Source organism: Stegostoma tigrinum, chromosome 40 (assembly GCF_030684315.1).
Source record: "Stegostoma tigrinum isolate sSteTig4 chromosome 40, sSteTig4.hap1, whole genome shotgun sequence".
Taxonomy (NCBI): domain Eukaryota; kingdom Metazoa; phylum Chordata; class Chondrichthyes; order Orectolobiformes; family Stegostomatidae; genus Stegostoma; species Stegostoma tigrinum.
This window is the reverse complement of record NC_081393.1, coordinates 6,473,473-6,492,137: the sequence shown is the minus strand read 5'-3', so window position 1 is coordinate 6,492,137 and position 18,665 is coordinate 6,473,473. Positions and strand designations below refer to the sequence as shown.

Genomic DNA, 18,665 nt, shown 5'->3' with positions numbered 1-18,665 from the left:
AGCCAACATCTTTGAATGTGTCCACAGGATCATAAAGGGCATTGGTAGCTGTGGGATGTTTCACACTGATGTACATCGTTCACTTAGACTAGCGTTCCGGTAGTTGCTTTCAATCGAGTGTCAAAGTATTCATGAGATTGCCTAATGAAAATGGATTTTCCCCCAGTTGCAGGGTATTTACAGTCAGATTGGCGAACAGCACTTTTTTGTTAATTCAGTGCAATCTGTTGGTATGCTGATCAGAATTGACATTTTGAATTTCAGTGTGTATTTTTGTATGTTACGAAGTGTCATGCATACATGTGCACCAGCAGGTTTGAATTGCTTAGAGCTTTCAAAAACCACTGATGGCAATGTTACACTGTTGACCTTTTCAGTCATTAAAATGACTGGCCTTGACCTCCGTCTCCTCTTGGGAAAGAGCATTGAAACTCATTCTTGTTATAATGTGAAGCAATCGTCCACTCTTCCCAAGGCATCAGCGTATGTGTGGGGCACAGGCCAGCAGAAGCTCCTGTTACTTTCAGCAGTTGTTTTCTACTTGCACATCATGATCAAACAACTGACAGAGTTTTACAAAAAACAAACAAATTTCATATTCCAGAAAATGGATGCAAGAGCATAGCTTGCTTTGCTCTAATAACCCAAGAAGACAAAAGCCACTGGTTGAGTTATCTTGGGAAAAATAACTTCTGCCTTTTTTTTGATTGAGAGTGGTCATATTCTTCTGTTTACTCTTTCAGGCTCTTGGATGTTTACTGTACAAACTTTGCTTTTTTACGCTACCATTTGGAGAAAGCCAAGTTGCAATCTGTGATGGGAGCTTTACAATTCCAGACAACTCCAAGTACTCCACCGAGATGCACTGCCTAATAAGTACGCACTGTTAAATGTTTCAGTCTGTTTTCAGTTCCTGCAAAGCTTCTTCTGAGAATGATATTACAATTAAACTAAAAGATTAAAAACGCGTTTGGATAGGTTTCCAGTCTGCATTGTTAGATTGAACAACTCATTAAAGGCAGCATCATCAAAAGCTCACATGCATGCATTTGACCAATGTTCTGTAAGAAATGAAGTGTTGATATTGTAAAAAGTATTGAATTTTCAAAGGCCTGAAAAAGAGCCGACCTCAGCAACTTGTGATGAGGCTAAATGATCCTATCTTGCCTTCACTTGCTGCCTTTGACAGATTTGGCATTCTAAATGGTTTGTGCCTGTCATCAGAGTCCGTTCAAAGTCAGAAGTCACACAACACCAGGTTACAGTCCAAAGGGTTTATTTGAAATCACAAGCTTTCTGAATGCTGCTCCTTCATCAGGTGCAGTTGGAAAGGGGACATGGACACAGAATTTAAAGGCACTGAAATCAAAGGATCATAGAACTGGTGTGAGTGGAGTGAACAAATATAAAATGGTTAATGGAGAACTCTGTTAGAAAGAAGATGCTAGTTTCGATTGATTAAGATGCAAATTCCAGAACGTGTTTCAAGTCACTGCCCCGAGATAATTAAAGGTTTCAGCAGCATATGCCCAACTTTCCAAACTTCATTCAGGCAGAGATAGAAAAAGTGATATCTCAGGTGCGACACTGAATTGTAGGTGTGAGACCTTGTTCAGAATCTGTTTCCGAGTTTTAACCTGGCTGGTTTAATTACAAAAGCAGGAATTTATAAAATGCAGAACTGACTGACTCTGACGCCAAATTAAAACGGATGAATGGACACAGCGCAACATCGCCAGATAGGAATGTTCCCTCCTGGTCAGAAGTGTTCAGGGGCATTCAGCCTCTGATCTTGGGGGAAGTGTCCTCCAAGGCGGACTTCAGTATATACAACAATGCAGAATTGCCGAGCAGAGACTGATAACCAAGTTCTGTACCTGTGTTGATGGCCTCAACTGTGATCTTGGGTTCATGTTGTGCTACAGGTGACCCCACCACACTGTTTTGTGTCTGTAAAATCTTCCTTATTGTCTTATTTTGACAGCATCACCTCTCTTATGTTCCCTCATGGTGCATCATTTCATCCAATATGTTTGTCCATTTGCAGATCCATTCTATTTTGTTCAAAAAAACATAATTTGTAGTCTGAGTCAGTCAGTGTGGCATTTTATAAATTCCTGCTTTTGGAATAAAACCAGCCTGAATCCAGATTAAAACACTCAAATTCTGAACGATGCCTCACACCTACAATTCACTGTCTGACTTGAGATGTCACCTTTTGTATCCCTGCCAAATGACATTTGGAAAGCTAGACAGACACAGCTAAAACCTTCAATTATCTCAGGGCAGTTGCTTGAAACACATTCTAGAATTTGCGCCTTAATCATTCGAAACTTGCGTCCCTTTTCTAACAGAATTCTCCATCAATCATTATGTTTGTTCACTCCATTCACACCAGTTGTATGATCCTTTGATCTCTCTGCCAAAAACTCTGCGTCTGTCACTGCACCTGACGAACGAGCGGCGCTCTGAAAGCTTGTGTTTTCAAATCGGCTGGACTATTACCTGGTGTTGTGTAATTTTTGACTTTGTCCATCCTGGCCCAACATCAGCACCTCCACATCACAGTCTGCTGAAGTGTTCTGAAGTTGTGAGTGAGTTTCAGTCCTATTCCCTTGGCTGGATTTGCAGTCCCGCTGAAGGAAATGATGCAACTCTATTCGTCGACAGGAGTTGACGTGAGTTTGTGACTGTGTATCAGTGTGTACCTGCACTTTCGAATTGTTCACAGTGAGATGAATAGCACTTGGGTATTAATTTCAGTCACCACTACAGGTGGATGCCTTATGCTTAGCCACACTCTGCCACGAAAAAGAGCATAAAGACTGGAACAGAATTTAATAGAAATGTTGAGCACATGCTGTATTTAAAAAGTTGTCACATTTTTCTAATGATGAACTAATATATTTTTGATAGAAGTTTAACTTTAGACAGAAAATCTCATTTCACAAACATTTCCTAAAATTAGAATTCCGCTGATACATTGGAACAAAACTGAATTCACCCATTACGGATCTAGTCAAACGTATTTTATCCTCGGGGTTATAAACAGATTAAAACTTGCAGTATTGGTGAAGGTGAGGTATACTGTTGTGCAACGAGCTGGAAATATCTCACTGCAAGAAACTGATTAAAATAATCCCGTGGGTTGTCATCTGTTAGATCTATCATGCTGAGTCCCAATAATTTGGATGTAAATTTGCACACAGCGTTCTCTGCAGGGTGACGATTTAAAACTGCTGTACCTTGAGAGAGCTACAAGTGATGCTGAGCCACTTGTTCTGAAAGCGTCCATTACAAATGGTAGGCAAGTCACATCCCAGGATCAATCCTGGCTTGACAAACGATGGGTTTAATTTTTTCAGCTGGTTGCTGCGGTGGTTAGCCACTGAAATATGTTGACAAGAAGGTGCAATTGTTTTTTTTATCGTGGCTGTGCAGAAGTGGTGGCATGCTCCTAGTGTTACTGAATTAGTATTCCATAACCCAGTGTAATAGTCTAGAGACATGGATTTGAGCCCGACTCTGACAGATGGTGACACATGAATTCAATAAAAATCTGTAATAGACAGCTGGCCTAATGGCAATCATGTAACCATTGTCAATTATTATATAATCCATCCAATTCATTAATGCCCTGTCGGGAAGGAAGTGCCATCCTTACCTGGTTGGCCCACATGTGACTTCAAATGTGGCTGACTCTCTGACTAACTTCTGAGCAATCAGGAATGTATAATATGTGCTGGCTTAGTCAGCAAAGTCCAAATCCTGTGAATGAACAAGGAAAAAACATTGCTGTTCTTGTAAATGGACCAAACCAGGAAGGTTTGAACAGAAATCTTCAAGTTGTTAGAACCGAAAAATAATCTGGATTGTTATACAAAAGAGAGCAAATATATTTAACTTTGTTAGATATGCAGATATTCAATTACAGAGAAATTTTACTCCACTCTCAATACTTGAATTTTTTAACTGACTCCTCCCACTTTGTTTTCCTTAGACTGTAGAGGCACTTTGGCCTGAACATTCTTTCGTTCGAACAACTTAAAGATTTCTAACCAAACCTTCTTGGCTTGGTCCATTTTCAACAGCATTTCAGCTTCTTGACTGGTTGCCCTGAACCAAAACTTGATTCCCCTATTTGGAGAAACTTTTCTTCCTTCTGGACTGAACGCTCTGTATTCAGAACGGAGACCTTGAACCAGCTGCTTTGAAGTCTAAACTGAACAAATGGCTTCCTGGTCTGTTGCAAACTCAGCAGTATCAACATCCCATCTATTAACAAAACACAGTTCTCATGCCTGCTTGCAATTGATGCATTTGGGTCACCGTTTCAAATCATTTTCTGACCTGTTTTTGGAAAAACAACCTTCCATCTAACTGACCCAATTCATCTTGCTTCATTTTAAGTCCAAACTGACTGACATTTTGCTTGGGACAGAGAGAACAAGATGAGGAGAACAAAGTGAAACAAAATTCGTGCTTTCTATTTCTGGGCTGTTGTGATTCATTTTATATTGGCTTGTTTTTCAAGAATAATCTTTTTTCCCTGCCTGAAAGGCAGTTGTTCTTGATGGTTAGTGTCAAGGATATGTGACTAAACGTATCCAAACATAAAAATTAAACCTGCCTGTCAGCATGCTGCAGTTTTTTTTAGCTGAATGGTCAAGTGTAGTTGTGCTGTCTTCGTATCGAAGCTGCAGAAATTTTAGTACGAAACAGTTTACTGACTGATTTTCTTTTTTCAGGATTTATGCTCGAACCAGATCCAGACAAGAGACCTGACATTTACCAGGTGTCATACTTTGCATTTAAACAAATTGGGAAGGAGTGCCCCGTCCAGAATGTCAGTGTAAGTCCAGAAATAATAAGGCTTTGTCAGGCTAGGATCGAGATGAAGAATGTCCCATACACTCTGAGACTTAGATGCACAAATAGAAAGACTGATGGTGTTTTGGGTGCAATTTGTTTCAGCTCCTGTGTACTGAGATAGAGAACCATATACAGGTGTACATGTGTTCACGTGACAGTTTCCTGATGTTTTGCATCAAAGGCTTGTGTGAAGAGAGCATTTCTGAATAAAACAAGACTATCAGAAGAAACTGAATACTCTCAGTCAAAAAGCAAGTTAATGATTGTGCATGAATGACTTGTCTTTAACATATCCTTGATACTAATCCAAATTACAGTAGAAAATAGAGTGCACATTCTGCCAAAGTGTCTTAGGATTATGTGAAAGCTTGACAAGCCTACTTGGAAAATGTGCAAAACAATTTAAGCTCATATTAAGTGCTGGAAAAATCTGTGGTTCTTTAATGGATTCATTAAACCAAATTTGTCTGCTGTGCATTCGCATTGAACAGTTTTCTGTCACTGAGCTATCTGAGTCTTGACACAGCCAGCATTATCAGATCTGTGATATGACTTCAGAGAATAGGAAGTATAAGAGGCTGTGAAACTTAGGAAAACAGAAACTGCGAGAGAAACCCAGCATGTCTGGCAACAATCTGTGGAGAGGAAACAGGTAACGTTTCGAATCCAGTGACCCTTCTTCAGAACTGGTTACTGGACTCAAAACGTGAACTCTGTTTCCTCTCCACAGGTGCTGCCAGACTTGCTGTGCGTCTCCAGGAATTTCTGTTTTTACGTGTTTCAGCTAGCCAGCATCCGTAATTGATTGTTTTACTTTGGTGTGACAAGTTGTGTTGAGCCTGCAATGGTTGAGCTGCGGAGAAATAATGTGTATCAGCTTGGGTTTTGCAGTTGATGTAATAATAGCTTTGTTTTACAGAACTCTCCCATTCCAGCCAAGCTTGTTGAGCCAGTTAAAGCCAGCGAAGCTGCAGCTAAGAAGACACAGCCCAAGGCAAGGTTAGCACTTCATATATCAACTTGCCTGTAATTAGGCAGAGGGGAGGTATTTGTCTGGAATCACTTCAATGACTGTGAAAAAACAGCATCAAGCAGTGGAGTTTATATGGTTCTTTTTGGGAAGGGGAAATCTTTTGAATCCAGGGAGTGCAAATGCAAAATTGCCAAGTCTTTTGGGTTTCAGTCAGGTTCACCTTGTTTTTTTTTACTCAATGCATTTGATTTGCTTCTGGCTTAAAGGACTAACTGTGTGTGACAGACTTGGCTAACTTCTACGTATCAGTCTGGACAAAGAGATCTGTGTTGGGTGTTCTGTTGGATCAACACTTCATTTCCACCTGGATTTTTCCCAATGGAGAGAGCCATTTATACAATGCCCTAATTCACCTCCCAAGTGGCTCACAGGCTGTTAATTATCTTGGAATACAGTGACTGTTGCACAGACAAATCCCCAAGTCATTTAGCTACTAGTTATAGTTATTTTTAATTCAAGTGGGGAATGTTGGAAACATTTCCTTGTTCAGAAGGGCGCGGATATGCAGAATTTGCCAGGGGCACAGGAGTCCATTAAAAACACTCAAAATAATCTGATGTTGGACAAAGGAATAGACAGTTGTGCTTGTAAAGTTGGTGGTGGAGACGATGGATGTTGTGCCATTGAAGTGGGTTGCTTTGTCTTAGGTGGTGCATGTTGTTGGAACTGCACTCACATGGGCAAGTGGGGAGTGTTTCATTACACTGCTGACTTGTCTGGGACAGGATTTGAGGGGTCAGGGCATCACTTACTCGCTGCATGATTTGAAGACTGTGACCTGCTCCTCTAGCCTTTAAATGGTTTGTTCAGCTCATAATCACTCCATCCACCACTGACACTGACTAGCAGCATTGTGTACCATCTATAAGGTGCACTGCAGAAATTCACCAAAGATCTTTTGTCAACATCTTTCAAACCCAAGACCTCTTCCACCCAGAAGGACAAGGCCAGCAGATAAACCTGATGCAAGTTACCGTCCAAGCCACACGTCATCCTGACTTGGAAATCTATTGCTGTTCCTTCAGTTTCGTTGATTGAAATCCTGGGATTCCTTTCCTAATGGCATTGTGGATCTACCAAAACACACTGACTGCAGTGAACAATGTTCATTACCAACTTTTCAGTGTGTACTAGGGATGGGCAATAAATGCTGGTCGAGCTAGCATGAATGATCAATACAAAATGTACTGGTGAAGCTAAGTCATGAATCCTTTTGCTATTGTGCATCCATGAATTTGTTCCCTTTGCTGTCACTCCCAGTGCCCCTGTTGCTGGTTGCTGAATAAAACCTGTACTTACTAGTTCCTTTCCTCCTGTGGTCATTGGAGGAGCCACTCATTTGGTGACCGACCAGCAGGATAGGGAGAGTGTGAAGCTAGATGAACACAGCAGGCCAAGCAGCATCTCAGGAGCACAAAAGCTGACGTTTCGGGCCGAGACCCTTCTTCAGAGAGGGGGATGGGGAGACCCTCTCTGATGAAGGGTCTAGGCCCGAAACATCAGCTTTTATGCTCCTGAGATGCTGCTTGGCCTGCTCTGTTCAACCAGCTTTCATACCTTGTTATCTTGGATTCTCCAGCATGTGCAGTTCCCATTATCTCTGATCACAAGGATAGGGAGAGTGTCTGTTTGGATTTGATTTTATTCACTTACAGGAAGAGGCTGTCAGTGGCCAGGCCAGTATTTACTGCCCATCCCTGATTGCCCAGAGGACATTTATGAGTTAACCACATTGTTGAGGTTCTGGAGTCACATATCGGCCAGACCATCTAAGGATGGCAATATTCCTTCCACAGAGCACTTAAATGAACCAGATGGATTTTTCCCTGAAAATCGACAAAGGTTTCATGGTCATCGTTAAACTCTTATTTCCATATCATTACTAAATTCAAATTCCACCTTCTGCCATCCAGGATTTGAACCCATCTCTAGAGCATTAGCTGATTTTCTGGATCAGTACTCTGGCAATAATACCACAAGGCCTTTCCTCCCTACAGCAGACAAGGTTTGCTTGAACACAGATTGCAAATGACAAATGGAAATCAATCTCACTAAATTTTGGGCTTGGTTTGGTTGCAGGCTCGGCACTTTGAAGGGAGCAGCACAGATAAACCTGTATAACAAAAGGATCAGTGGATTCCTTGGTTTTGAGCCCCTCAACCCTGAATTCGAAAACAAGGTGATCCTGTATTTGTACAAAATCAGTGTGGTGCTGACATACAAGTCATTAATTTGGCTGCAGGCTGAGTATTGTTCTCGGATATGAACCAGTGGAAATTAGACATGAGAAGCTACAGAAAATATATAGTGCTGATTCACCAGGGTGTTAGTAGCAAGAAGGCTTTTTGAGTGCAAAAGACTTTCTCATATGAACTGAAGATGTTAAAGTGAGATGTTAGGAACATGTGGCCTATTTTTTTTGGATCTTAAAGAATTGTAATTAGGTAAATAGAGATCAATTTTTGTTTAGACTAATTACTGAGATTGTAACCATTTGGCACAAAATGATGGTTAAGAACTGTTCTCTGTATAAAGTCCTGAATCCTCTGCCACATTGTTGAAGCAGCATCTGCCTGGGAACCTTTTTAATAGGAAGCAATTGCTTGAAAAATGGGAATATTGAAACTAACAAGGAATGAGAGGCACAATGGGGTTTCAGACCAGATTGTTCCTGTTATGATAGCAGTCCAGTTCAGAGATAAAAGGTGGTCTGGTGTAATCTAATCAACTGCATTTCTCCTTTTCCAAAACTTCAGAGTTAAAGCAAAAGACAGTGGAAGAGGGAGAGAGATAGCTGAATGTAATAATGTGATGTGTTGTGGTGTCCTTCCCATAAATGAACATTTGTCTTCATTTCTCAGGCTCACAGACCCAACTCCTCCAACTGAGACCTCAATAGCTCCTCGCCAAAGGCCGAAAGCTGGACAGGCTCCAGCCAACCCGGGCATGCTGCCCATCCAGCCTTCTCTGACCCCACGGAAAAGGCCATCTACCCAGGCAGCCGTACCGCCAGCAGGTCAGAGACCATTCGGTATTGTTTTTGGCAGCATGCACCTATTTGCCACTTGCTGTTTGTCTCATTAGCCTTGAACGATCATGCTCAATGCAGCAATTTCTGCTTTTTCAATATATTTGACTTTCAAATAGAAACGTAACACATGTCCAGGAAGTCTTAGTAGTTTCCCCATTTATGAAATATTTCCAGAGGTTTCTCCCGATTACTGCACCAAGAAATTCATCTTCTTTGTTGCGTGGCCAACCTTCTGATATCTGTCTTCAATGTATCTTTCACTAGTTTGAGTCTGATCCCTTGAATAAAGTCTGACAACTTTGTTTGAAATCATTTTCCTGATGCCTTTTCTTCATGCTATCTTGTACATTTTTTAAAAGATTGCACCATGTCTTCTCCTTTGAAGGCAAAAATGAAAATGTAGTGAAACAACTGCACAGAGGCCAGTATCCTGTCACCAAGTCACCCATCATTTACTAGTGCACAGTACACTGGCAATGGCCAGCCAGCTTGGAGTCAGTCCTTAACTGAGGAGATTCTAATGTCTTGGTTATATTGGTCAGCCAAGGCTTTCCTGAAGGGTCCAGGTTAACAACCCCATCAAGAACCTCATAGTCAACGAGGACTACCTGGTTCCAGTCACTTTGTGCAGATTTATCCTTTCTCTTCATTTGCTGATGATATCTTAATGAATAGTCAACATAGTAGCATTTCTCTGCACCTTTTTCTGTTGCTCAACTGTCTGCCTTATATCTCGCTGTCTTGAACTGGATGCAGCAAAACTATAGTCTGGCCTGGCCACTACACAGTTTGTTTGATTGTGACTACCACTGACTTGTGCTCTGCTGCTTAGATGAAGCGATTCAGACTTCTTTCTGCTTCATTTCTTGCTTTTCTGTGTTAGATAGACAAATTGAAGATCGCATTTGCTAGGGTTCTTGGGTTTCTTTTGTCCTGAGTTATTGCTATACCATCAGTAGGGTTTTTTGTTTCTTCTGCTGTTGTTTTCCTGTATCTATTTTCTGTCACTTATTTTGCAATTCCCCAGCCACTTCTTTGTCATCTCCTTCGCATCAGTATCGTCTGCAAATTTGGACATCTTGTGTTTTTCTGAAAATGGATTGCTGACGTAATCTGGAGTACAGATCTCAATTCTCATCCCTCAGCATTTTATCTCCCCAACAACTTACCCATCCCCAAAATTTGTTTGGAAACTACTCCCTCTTGAGCTTGATCAGATTCTTCTGTGTCTCAGAGTGCTCCATTTTAATGCTACCCACTACCCAATTGGGATGTTAACACAATGACAAACCTCCCCTGCTTCATTTCCAATTGAGCCATGAGCCATACACCTGCCCCTAATATCCCATTTGAAAGGCCACCCCACATTCTCAGTCTTGGCTTTGAAATTCTGAAACTGGATTTTGTGTTGGAAACTTTGAAGCTGCAACCCACAACCTTATGAATCAGATGAAAATGTTGTCCACTGAATCGTGAATAACACTCCAGTTTCGCTCATGTCAGTTGTAGGTTATGTTCCTTCTGAATGTTGCTTTAATCCAACTGTAAAACTTCATTTCTGCAAGCAATTATTTGGAGGTAGTAATCATTTAGGATATTTATTATCTCAAGGCTATCCTGTGTGTCCTAAGTTTTTCTTCCATTAAACGTGCCTGCTCTTTTTCTGCTTTCCCTCCCTTTTGTACCTCCATGGTGTTGCCCGTCTATGCCTAATCTCCTCCAATCCACAACTCTCTGGAGTATCTGCTGTCTTCCATTTCTGTTCCCCTGAACACCCCTGATTTTAATGATTCTACTGTGCTGACTGTCCCTTCAGAAGTGCTGGTCCATGTTCGGGATTTGCAATCTAAATCTGTTGACATCTTTGTCTCTCTCTGCTCTATGAATGAGTGCCTTTTAGACATACGACTTCAGTCAAGCTTTTCTGGTCACATTTCTGGCGTCTCACCAGAGTCTCTGCCATTGTTTAACTGTTGACAGCAGAGGCCGATGACTGGTTCTCGCTGCAGCTCTAGTGCAAAGCAAGGAAGCGAAGTGTGCTGACCTTGTTTAGATGGTAGTCTTGACATTGGAACACTTAAAGATCTCTGCTTGGTTCTTGTGTCATTGGTATTCTTCCGAAAAGAATGTTCCTGCATTGATAATACAGCAACTATGAGCTCTATGCCACCTGAATATTTAAAGTTCCACTACATTAATGGCCTAACATCTGGCTGAAGTATATGTTGGGTTCTGGAACAGCAACATTCTGAATGTATCTTCCAAATTACGGTTGTCACTCATGAGATATATCAAGTACCTGTCTGAATAATGAAGACCAGAAGTGTTCATCTGGTGGTTTGGTTTCTCTGACAGTCTTGCTTCCTCTTCTAAAATAGGATTTGGATGACCATGTTTTTGTTGTTTTAAAACAAATCATGCCTGAGTTAAATATTGTTTCTGCCTTATTCAATGTGTAAAATTGCTTTGAATCTGAAGGCAGAACCAGTTTTGATTGGGCCTTTGTCCAGCAATGTTTTTTTCTAACCAGCCCAAGAAATTGTGAAACGTGCACCCACCCAGAGATCCAAGGAACCTAGAGAGAAAATAAAACATCCTATCGTTTTCAACAATCACCAGTAAACAGATCTTGTCCATTGTATGGCTGTACATATAGCTGCTCTGAGGATCTACACATGGCAATTGAGGTCCAGTCCTGGAATTAGGGCAAACAGGAGTATTTCCCTTACAACTGGAGACCAATATCAGTAGAGAGTCATGGAGCCCCCACATTGTGGAAGTATGCCATTCGACCCAACAAGTCCACACCACCCCTCCAAAGAACATCCCACCGGGACCAATTCCCCTAGCCTTGCAGCTCTTCCGTCTAACCCGCCTAACCTAAACATCGCTGGACACAATGGGTGATTTAGCATGGCCAATCCCCATACTCTCCACAACTTTGGCCTGTGAGAGAAAACCAGAGCATCTGGAGTATACCCGCACAGACATAGAAAGAATGTGCAAATTCCACACAGACAGCTGCCCAAGGGTAGAATCGAACCTGGGTCCCTGGTGCTATGAGGCAGCAGTGCCAACCACTGAGCTGCTGTGCCATAAGCAAAGAATATCCATCAATATTAAAGGTAAATCTTTACCTTAAATCCTTGAGCAGGTAAATAGCTTCTGGAGAAAATAACTTTGCAGGAATATAATTTGAGGGTCCTCAGTACGTCCACAGTTTCAGTAAACAGTTCCTGTTCTAATGTTTTCCAGATTTTCTGGTGCTTTGCACATGTGGCTACTAATCTACTGTGTAGCTTCCTGCCACTTCCATCTGATAAGGTATTATTTCCCATGATGCCTTAGTTATTTGGCAAAGATTCCTTAATATTTAGTGAAGATTCCTTTATGAAGTTGTGGGCTTCTAGTGAGACAAATTATTGATCATGTTTTACAGTTACATCTGGATATTTCTTTCATCTTGCCCTTATACTTTCAATCACAAACCTTGACTGAAGGTTTTCTCTGCGTTTTGAGAGTTGTTTATCCTAGGTTTCTCATGCCATTCATGTGATAAGAATCATTGCTGGAGTTATCAGTTGGGTGGTTCCAGTATTTCTCCTGCAATTAGCAATTCACATTCACACGCAGCAACGATGTTTCCACAAGCCTTTCCACACCTTCCTTTCAGCGATTTAACTATTCTTTGTCTTTTTGTTAACTATGCTGAGTACTCTCTTTAATCCACATATCCTTTTCCCGCAAGCTTCGATAGAGTCTTTCTTGGTGAAAGCTTGCGTCATTCTTTATCTTTAAATATTTTTACTGCATCCCTTCTATTGAGTATTTGTGTTTCTCACTCACACCTGCATTTCGTGCCAGATAATGTCGCAAGCATTTAACAAATAGCAAATGGGAACAAGACAGATCCCACTGATTTTTAAGTCATTCCCCCAGACATCACTTATGTTATCAGCGTTAACTCTCATGAAACCTCTTCACGTTGACTGATCTACCTTTATAACTGCCTTTTGAGCTGTTCTATTATGAACTACCTCAATGACGGTCCCTATTCTGGTTGCCTACCCCACTTTCCAGGCAGTACTGTTCCCTGGACTGCAAAATTACACACAGCAGTCTCATGGGCAAAATCCCGGGTCTTGACCAATAGCTCACTTCATCATATTGAAACCAATCCTAAGATTTTCTCTAAGCTATAATATTGCTCAGTTGTGTAAAGCCAACACTGGTGAGCTTTTCAAACCCCACTGTGAGCTCCACTGAGTTATTAGTAGTACTCAGAATTCATTTGAGTTCTTTGCAGTTCCTCAGACTTGTTTGAGCCCTGATCCAACGCCGAGCTATCTACTCATTCTTAGAACCTCTTCTGAAGTTGTATAGTACTGAGACATCCACCTGCTCCTGTCTTGTCATGGCATCCCCACACAGAACAAGTGTTGTCACCTGCCTTCCCAGCAGTACAGTCACTAGGAGTAGGGCTGCTTCCTCTGCCTCCATCTCACATCCTCACTCACTGCCTGGGACCTTTGCAGTCCTCTTCACTCATGCTTGAATTCTCGTCAGTGGCCGATTGAAGATCTTGCAATAATTGAGCATAGCCACTGAGCACCTCTTGGGATTGAGTTTGAATGTTAGGACTTGCACATTGTTGGCTTTGCCAGCATCGTTGGATGCAACAGGAAGCAGTCGTCACCACAGGCTAACTTGTGTTGGAAATCCCTCAGTCTTTTGTTAGATTGTGGGGTGACCCCATTGTATTTTGCTACCCTCTGTGATTGAAGTAATCGCAGGAGGGTGTTCCATGTCCTGCTTGCAGATGGGCAAGGCAAGGATCTGACTAGCTGCAGCTGCACCTCTGAGGGAGCTCACAAATTTCCTAGTGAATTGACCCATTCAACTTGTCATTGGACCGTGTCTCACTGTCAGACTCAGAGTGACTTTGCACGAGATCTGGATGCAAGTTGTTGGTCCACATTGTTTGTACTCGAAAGGTGCTGGAAGTGAAGGAGGCAGACTCCGCACAAAGAGCAGAGGAGCAACAGTGCTGGATTCAACAGTCATGTCCTCCCAAGAGTTTTCATTTCCTGTTGGGAAATAACAGTGTTATTTTGAAGAAATTACTTAAATGAAGAGTGTACTGAGGCCATTTGACTAACTGTAACATTCGTTCCAACAGTGTGTTTGTCTCTTTGAAGCAGCAAAGTTCAAAACCGTGCAATGTTGTCAGCATTTCCAGAACTAAGTTGACTTCTTACTTGCTATCAAAATATATTTACCTCACTAAACATATTATTGGCATGTAATGTTATTAAAGTGAACTGTCAAAAACAATTTGGCTCTTTCAACTTGTCTCCCATGTTATTAGCTTCACAGTTCATAGTGTTAAAGATACTGGGATAATTGACTGCTTAGTTTTCTACTTAGGTTCCAGCAATTTCCTTCGAAGCCCAATCCTTGGTGATTGATGTATGTATCCTTCAATTATACTATACCAGAATGACACCTGATGGCTGGTCTTGCATTCTGCTATTTTGTTACTTTGGTGTATTTTAATTAACAGTGAGGAAAGGAAAGTACGATTTTCAGATGCCTCGTGCACTCACAATGTATCATGGCCTGACTTTTAAAAATCACTTGCTGAAATGATGCTCTCACCACTCTTCCCCCAGTTTTAGTTTCCACTCTATTTTGCCTTGTCTGTTTGCGAGTTGTTGAGATGTACAGCATGGAAACGGACCCTTCAGCCCAACTTGTCCATGCCGACCAGATATTCTACGTTAATCTAGTCCTATTTGCCAGCATATGACCCATATCCCTGTAAATCCTTCCCACCCAGATGCCATTTAAATGTTGTAATTGTACTAGCCTCCACCACCACCTCTGGCAGCTCATTGCCTACACATACTTACTGTCTGCATGAAAAAGTTTCCCTTCAGGTCCCTTTTAAGTCTTTCCCCTCTTGGACTCCCCTACCCTGGAAAAATGACTTTGGCTATTCACTTATCTGTTCCCCTCATGATATTATAAACCACTATAAGGTTACCCCTCAGCCGCCTACACTCCTTGGGAAAAAAAAAACCCCAGCTTATCCAGCCTCTCCTTATCAGTCAAACTCTCCAGTCTCAGTAACATCCTTGTAAATCTGTTCTGCACCCTTTCCAGTTTTCCATCCTTCCTATAGTGCGGTGACCAGAATTGGACTCAATACACCAAACAAGGCCTTACTAATATTTTGTACAGCCACAACATAACATTCCAACTCCTGTATTAATTGCTCTGATTAATGAAAGCAAACATGCCAAATGCCCTCTTCACCATTTTGTCTGCCTGTGATGTCACTTTCGAGGAACTGTGTCCTGCCCCCCTTGTTCCTTCTTTGTTGCATTAAAATGAAAATGTGTTATTCTTTGTATTTCATTGTAATTGTGATTTCATTGCTGACAAGTACCCCAAAACTTTGAATGTGATGAGCTCTCTGTCTCCCTGTTCCTTTTGCAGTTTTAAAAACTTGGAGCTGCCTGTTAACCATCCAATTTATCTCGTGTCACCTGTCCCCATTACCATATTGATAGGAGCACAAAGCATTGTCGACTTAATGGCAGTGTTGGCCCTAACCCCACCACCCTCTTGCACCAGCTGCTGCTATATCTCCTCTGGATTTGGGTGCATTCCTGAAAATTCATTTCCATTCTTATGCATTTGTGTTAAGTACTGAGTTGTGTTGGCTTGTGCAAACTGTGCTCTGCAGCTTTGTTGAATTGGTGTCCGCTGACTCACTGTCTCCGGAATAGCAAATAATGCAGCACTTTGATGCAAAGAAGAAGCAGCAGGCCACACCATCCTTCAGTTGTCAGGGAATGGGACATCAGTCATCAGTTTGTTCAGATGCTTGTTCTTTGGTTCTGCTCCCTCTCCAGAAGCAATCTTTGTCTGAGTGGCATTCATCCAAGAAGGATACTTACAGTCTAGGACAAGTCCGTTCAATTCATCCTGTTGCTGGTAGCCATCTAATTCCTTCTTGCGCCTCTATCTTATCCCCATAAACTGGGAATAAGTCCTGTTTAAGATCATCTCTTTTTGAAGTTCCCACTGAATCTGCTTGTGCTGCTCATACAGTCTGTACTTCCCAGATCTTAGCAATTCTGTATTTGGAGTAATTTCTTTCCACCTCCCCTCTAGATTTTTACCCTTTGCTTGAAGTCTCTGGTCTCTTATTCGTGAAGTCCTTTCTGGAAGGATGAGCTTTTTACTGCTTGCTCCATCAATAATTATGAATAGCTCTTTTAGAACCTGCTAGAAACATTTTCCAAACTTGCATCACGATCATAGTAAGTTTGATTTAAAGTTTCTACTGTTAAGAAACAGAGTAGGAGTAGGCCATTCCACTCTTCCACCCTGATCTGCCATTCAGTACAATCAACTCAGTTCCCTGTCCCTCCTTTCTCCCTATAGCCTAGGCTCCCTTGAACCCCAGGAACAAAATCTCTCTCCTTCTTGAAAACATTGAATGATTTAGCTTCAGTTGCTTTCTGTGACTGGGAATTCCACAGGAACACCACTCACTGGGTAAAGAACTTTCTCCTTACCTCAGTAGTAAATGCCTTATCCCATATTGTTAGACTGTGACCCCTTGTCATTGGGACTCCCGTGCCATTGGGAGCAGCCTTCCTGCATTTACCCTGTTTAGTTCTGTCAGAATTTCATCGATTTCCACAAGCACCCCTCTCATTCTTCCAAATTCCTGTGTATATAGCCACAGCTTCAGTTTCTTTTCATACGTCTATCCTGGGAACCAGTCTGGTTTGAGACAGTTCCCTGTTTGAGATGTGTTTTTGAAATACGACTTTAGCCAAGATGAAGATTTGAATCAAACTTGTTTTGAGGATATGCCATTGCCATGTACAGCTTTGATTTCCAACCTTTCCCTGTGTTTGTCTCTAGGTGTTGTTCTCGGCAGCGGCCACAACACCCAGCCACCAGGCCTACAGCCGCTTCAGCAACAACCAAGGCCTCAGTTGCAACAGCCGCAATTGGTGCTGCAATCGAAGCAACCCCAGGCAGCAGCAGTGCAGCAGAAGCAGGCGCATGCTCCACCCCAGCCACAAGCAGCAGGGCAGCCTCCACCAGCCCCACAACAAGCAGCTATACAACCGCAACTCTTCGTGCAGCAGCAGCAGCAGCAGATGATGGCTCAGCAGGTGAGTGTTACTGCGCAGGTCCGCGGTAAATTAACTTCATGTTCACGCTTGAATGATAAACTTTGAGAGCACGATTGCCTTCTTTGTTCTGCACTCTCCTCCTTGCTTAAACTTTACGCCTACAGAAGTAAAGGTAGCCCAAACCCACAACCTTTTACACTGCGTTTGTGCCTCTTCCCACGTCACCAGCAGCTATGTGGAAGCCATGCTGAAAATTGACTGGATCCCAACATATCTGATCACGGTAACTGAGACAGTGATTAGACTGAGCCTATAGTCCTCCGCAGTTAAAAAAGAATGATGGCTGATTGCATTGAAACATGTGGAATTTTTAAAGGATGTAGCAGGGTAATTTCCTAAGAAAATTATTGGCCTGTGCATGGGGAATCTGGAATATGGAACCTCAATCCTGGCGTCAGGGTCCAATTAAACTCAAAAACACGATGAATTGTTGGTGGAATTCTCTGTCTTGGAGGATTGTGGATGTTTGGTTGTCGAGATACCTTTGAGATCCAGATAGATAGATTTTTGGGAACGTACAAAAAGGAATGAGAATGAGCCACTCAGCCCTTCAAGCCTGCTCCTCCATTCACCACCATCACAGCTGATCTGATTTTGACCTCAACGCTATCTTCCAACATATCAATCATCCCCTTCACAATCATATTTAAAGATTCTGCATCCACTGGATGAGATGACCATGACTGAGTGAATGGTCAGGCAGGGTCAAGTAGGCACACAGCCAATTCTACTCCTGTTTGTTACCCTGATCACCAAAACGCTCTGGTACCAGTGCATAGCAAAAAAAATCTCTTTGAAGAAGATAATCTTGGCTGCTGCTTTGTTTTAAAGGGTCATCTGTTTTGTCCAGGTTTTGTAGTAGGCTAGTCACTCTGAAACCTTGCTGAGTCCTTGCTTTCAGTTCTATTACACTAATATTGCAGATCCACATCTATTGTCTGTTGTCCTCCTGGAAGGTAGGAGTTGCCTGGGTGTGTCAGAAATGCTTGTTTTACAGACTCTGCTGCTGCAGAAATGCACAAGGGTTTCTGAGATCAAAGAATAAGAGAAACTTGCAGCATATACTGGCACTTCACAAGGGTAATTATGCTTTGTTATCCTGTAAATTCCCCTCATTCTCTAGTATCTGAACCATTCCCTTTTCAAATCATTTATGAAATCACCTTCCACAAAGGATCTGGTATGCACTGCACTGCACTGCGGGTTGCCTCACAACCTTTAAAATGTCCTTGGATGCATACTTGAAATGACATAACCTTCAAGGCTATCAGTCTAGTGCTGGAAAGTGGCATTAGTATATATTTATTGCAGTTTTAGCAGCACAGATTCAGTGAGCTCTAGGGTCACTTCTGTATTGTATGACTCTATGATCATTTCAGGTGCAGTGTTCCAGATTCCAACAACTTTCTCTGACTTTACTAATTCTGCCCCATAGCTAAAGTCACTCACCCTGGTAATGTACTGTTCTGTATCCTCTTAAGGCCCTTTACGACTTTGCTGTTACCTA

The 18,665-nt window shown here is 42.0% G+C and overlaps 1 protein-coding gene across 7 annotated transcripts in view; it reads left to right on the top strand.

Moving 5' to 3' along the window:
• The window catches only part of aak1b (AP2 associated kinase 1b), a 119,351-nt gene that overhangs the window by 44,502 nt on the left and 56,184 nt on the right, over positions 1–18,665 (top strand). For all 7 annotated transcript variants that reach the window (XM_048522761.2, XM_048522762.2, XM_048522760.2 and 4 more), the window contains exons 7-11: positions 744–876; positions 4,749–4,852; positions 5,792–5,871; positions 8,767–8,921; positions 16,881–17,137. In XM_048522761.2, the coding sequence (XP_048378718.1) occupies positions 744–876; positions 4,749–4,852; positions 5,792–5,871; positions 8,767–8,921; positions 16,881–17,137 (729 nt within the window). The remainder of the gene's footprint in view (positions 1–743; positions 877–4,748; positions 4,853–5,791; positions 5,872–8,766; positions 8,922–16,880; positions 17,138–18,665) is intronic.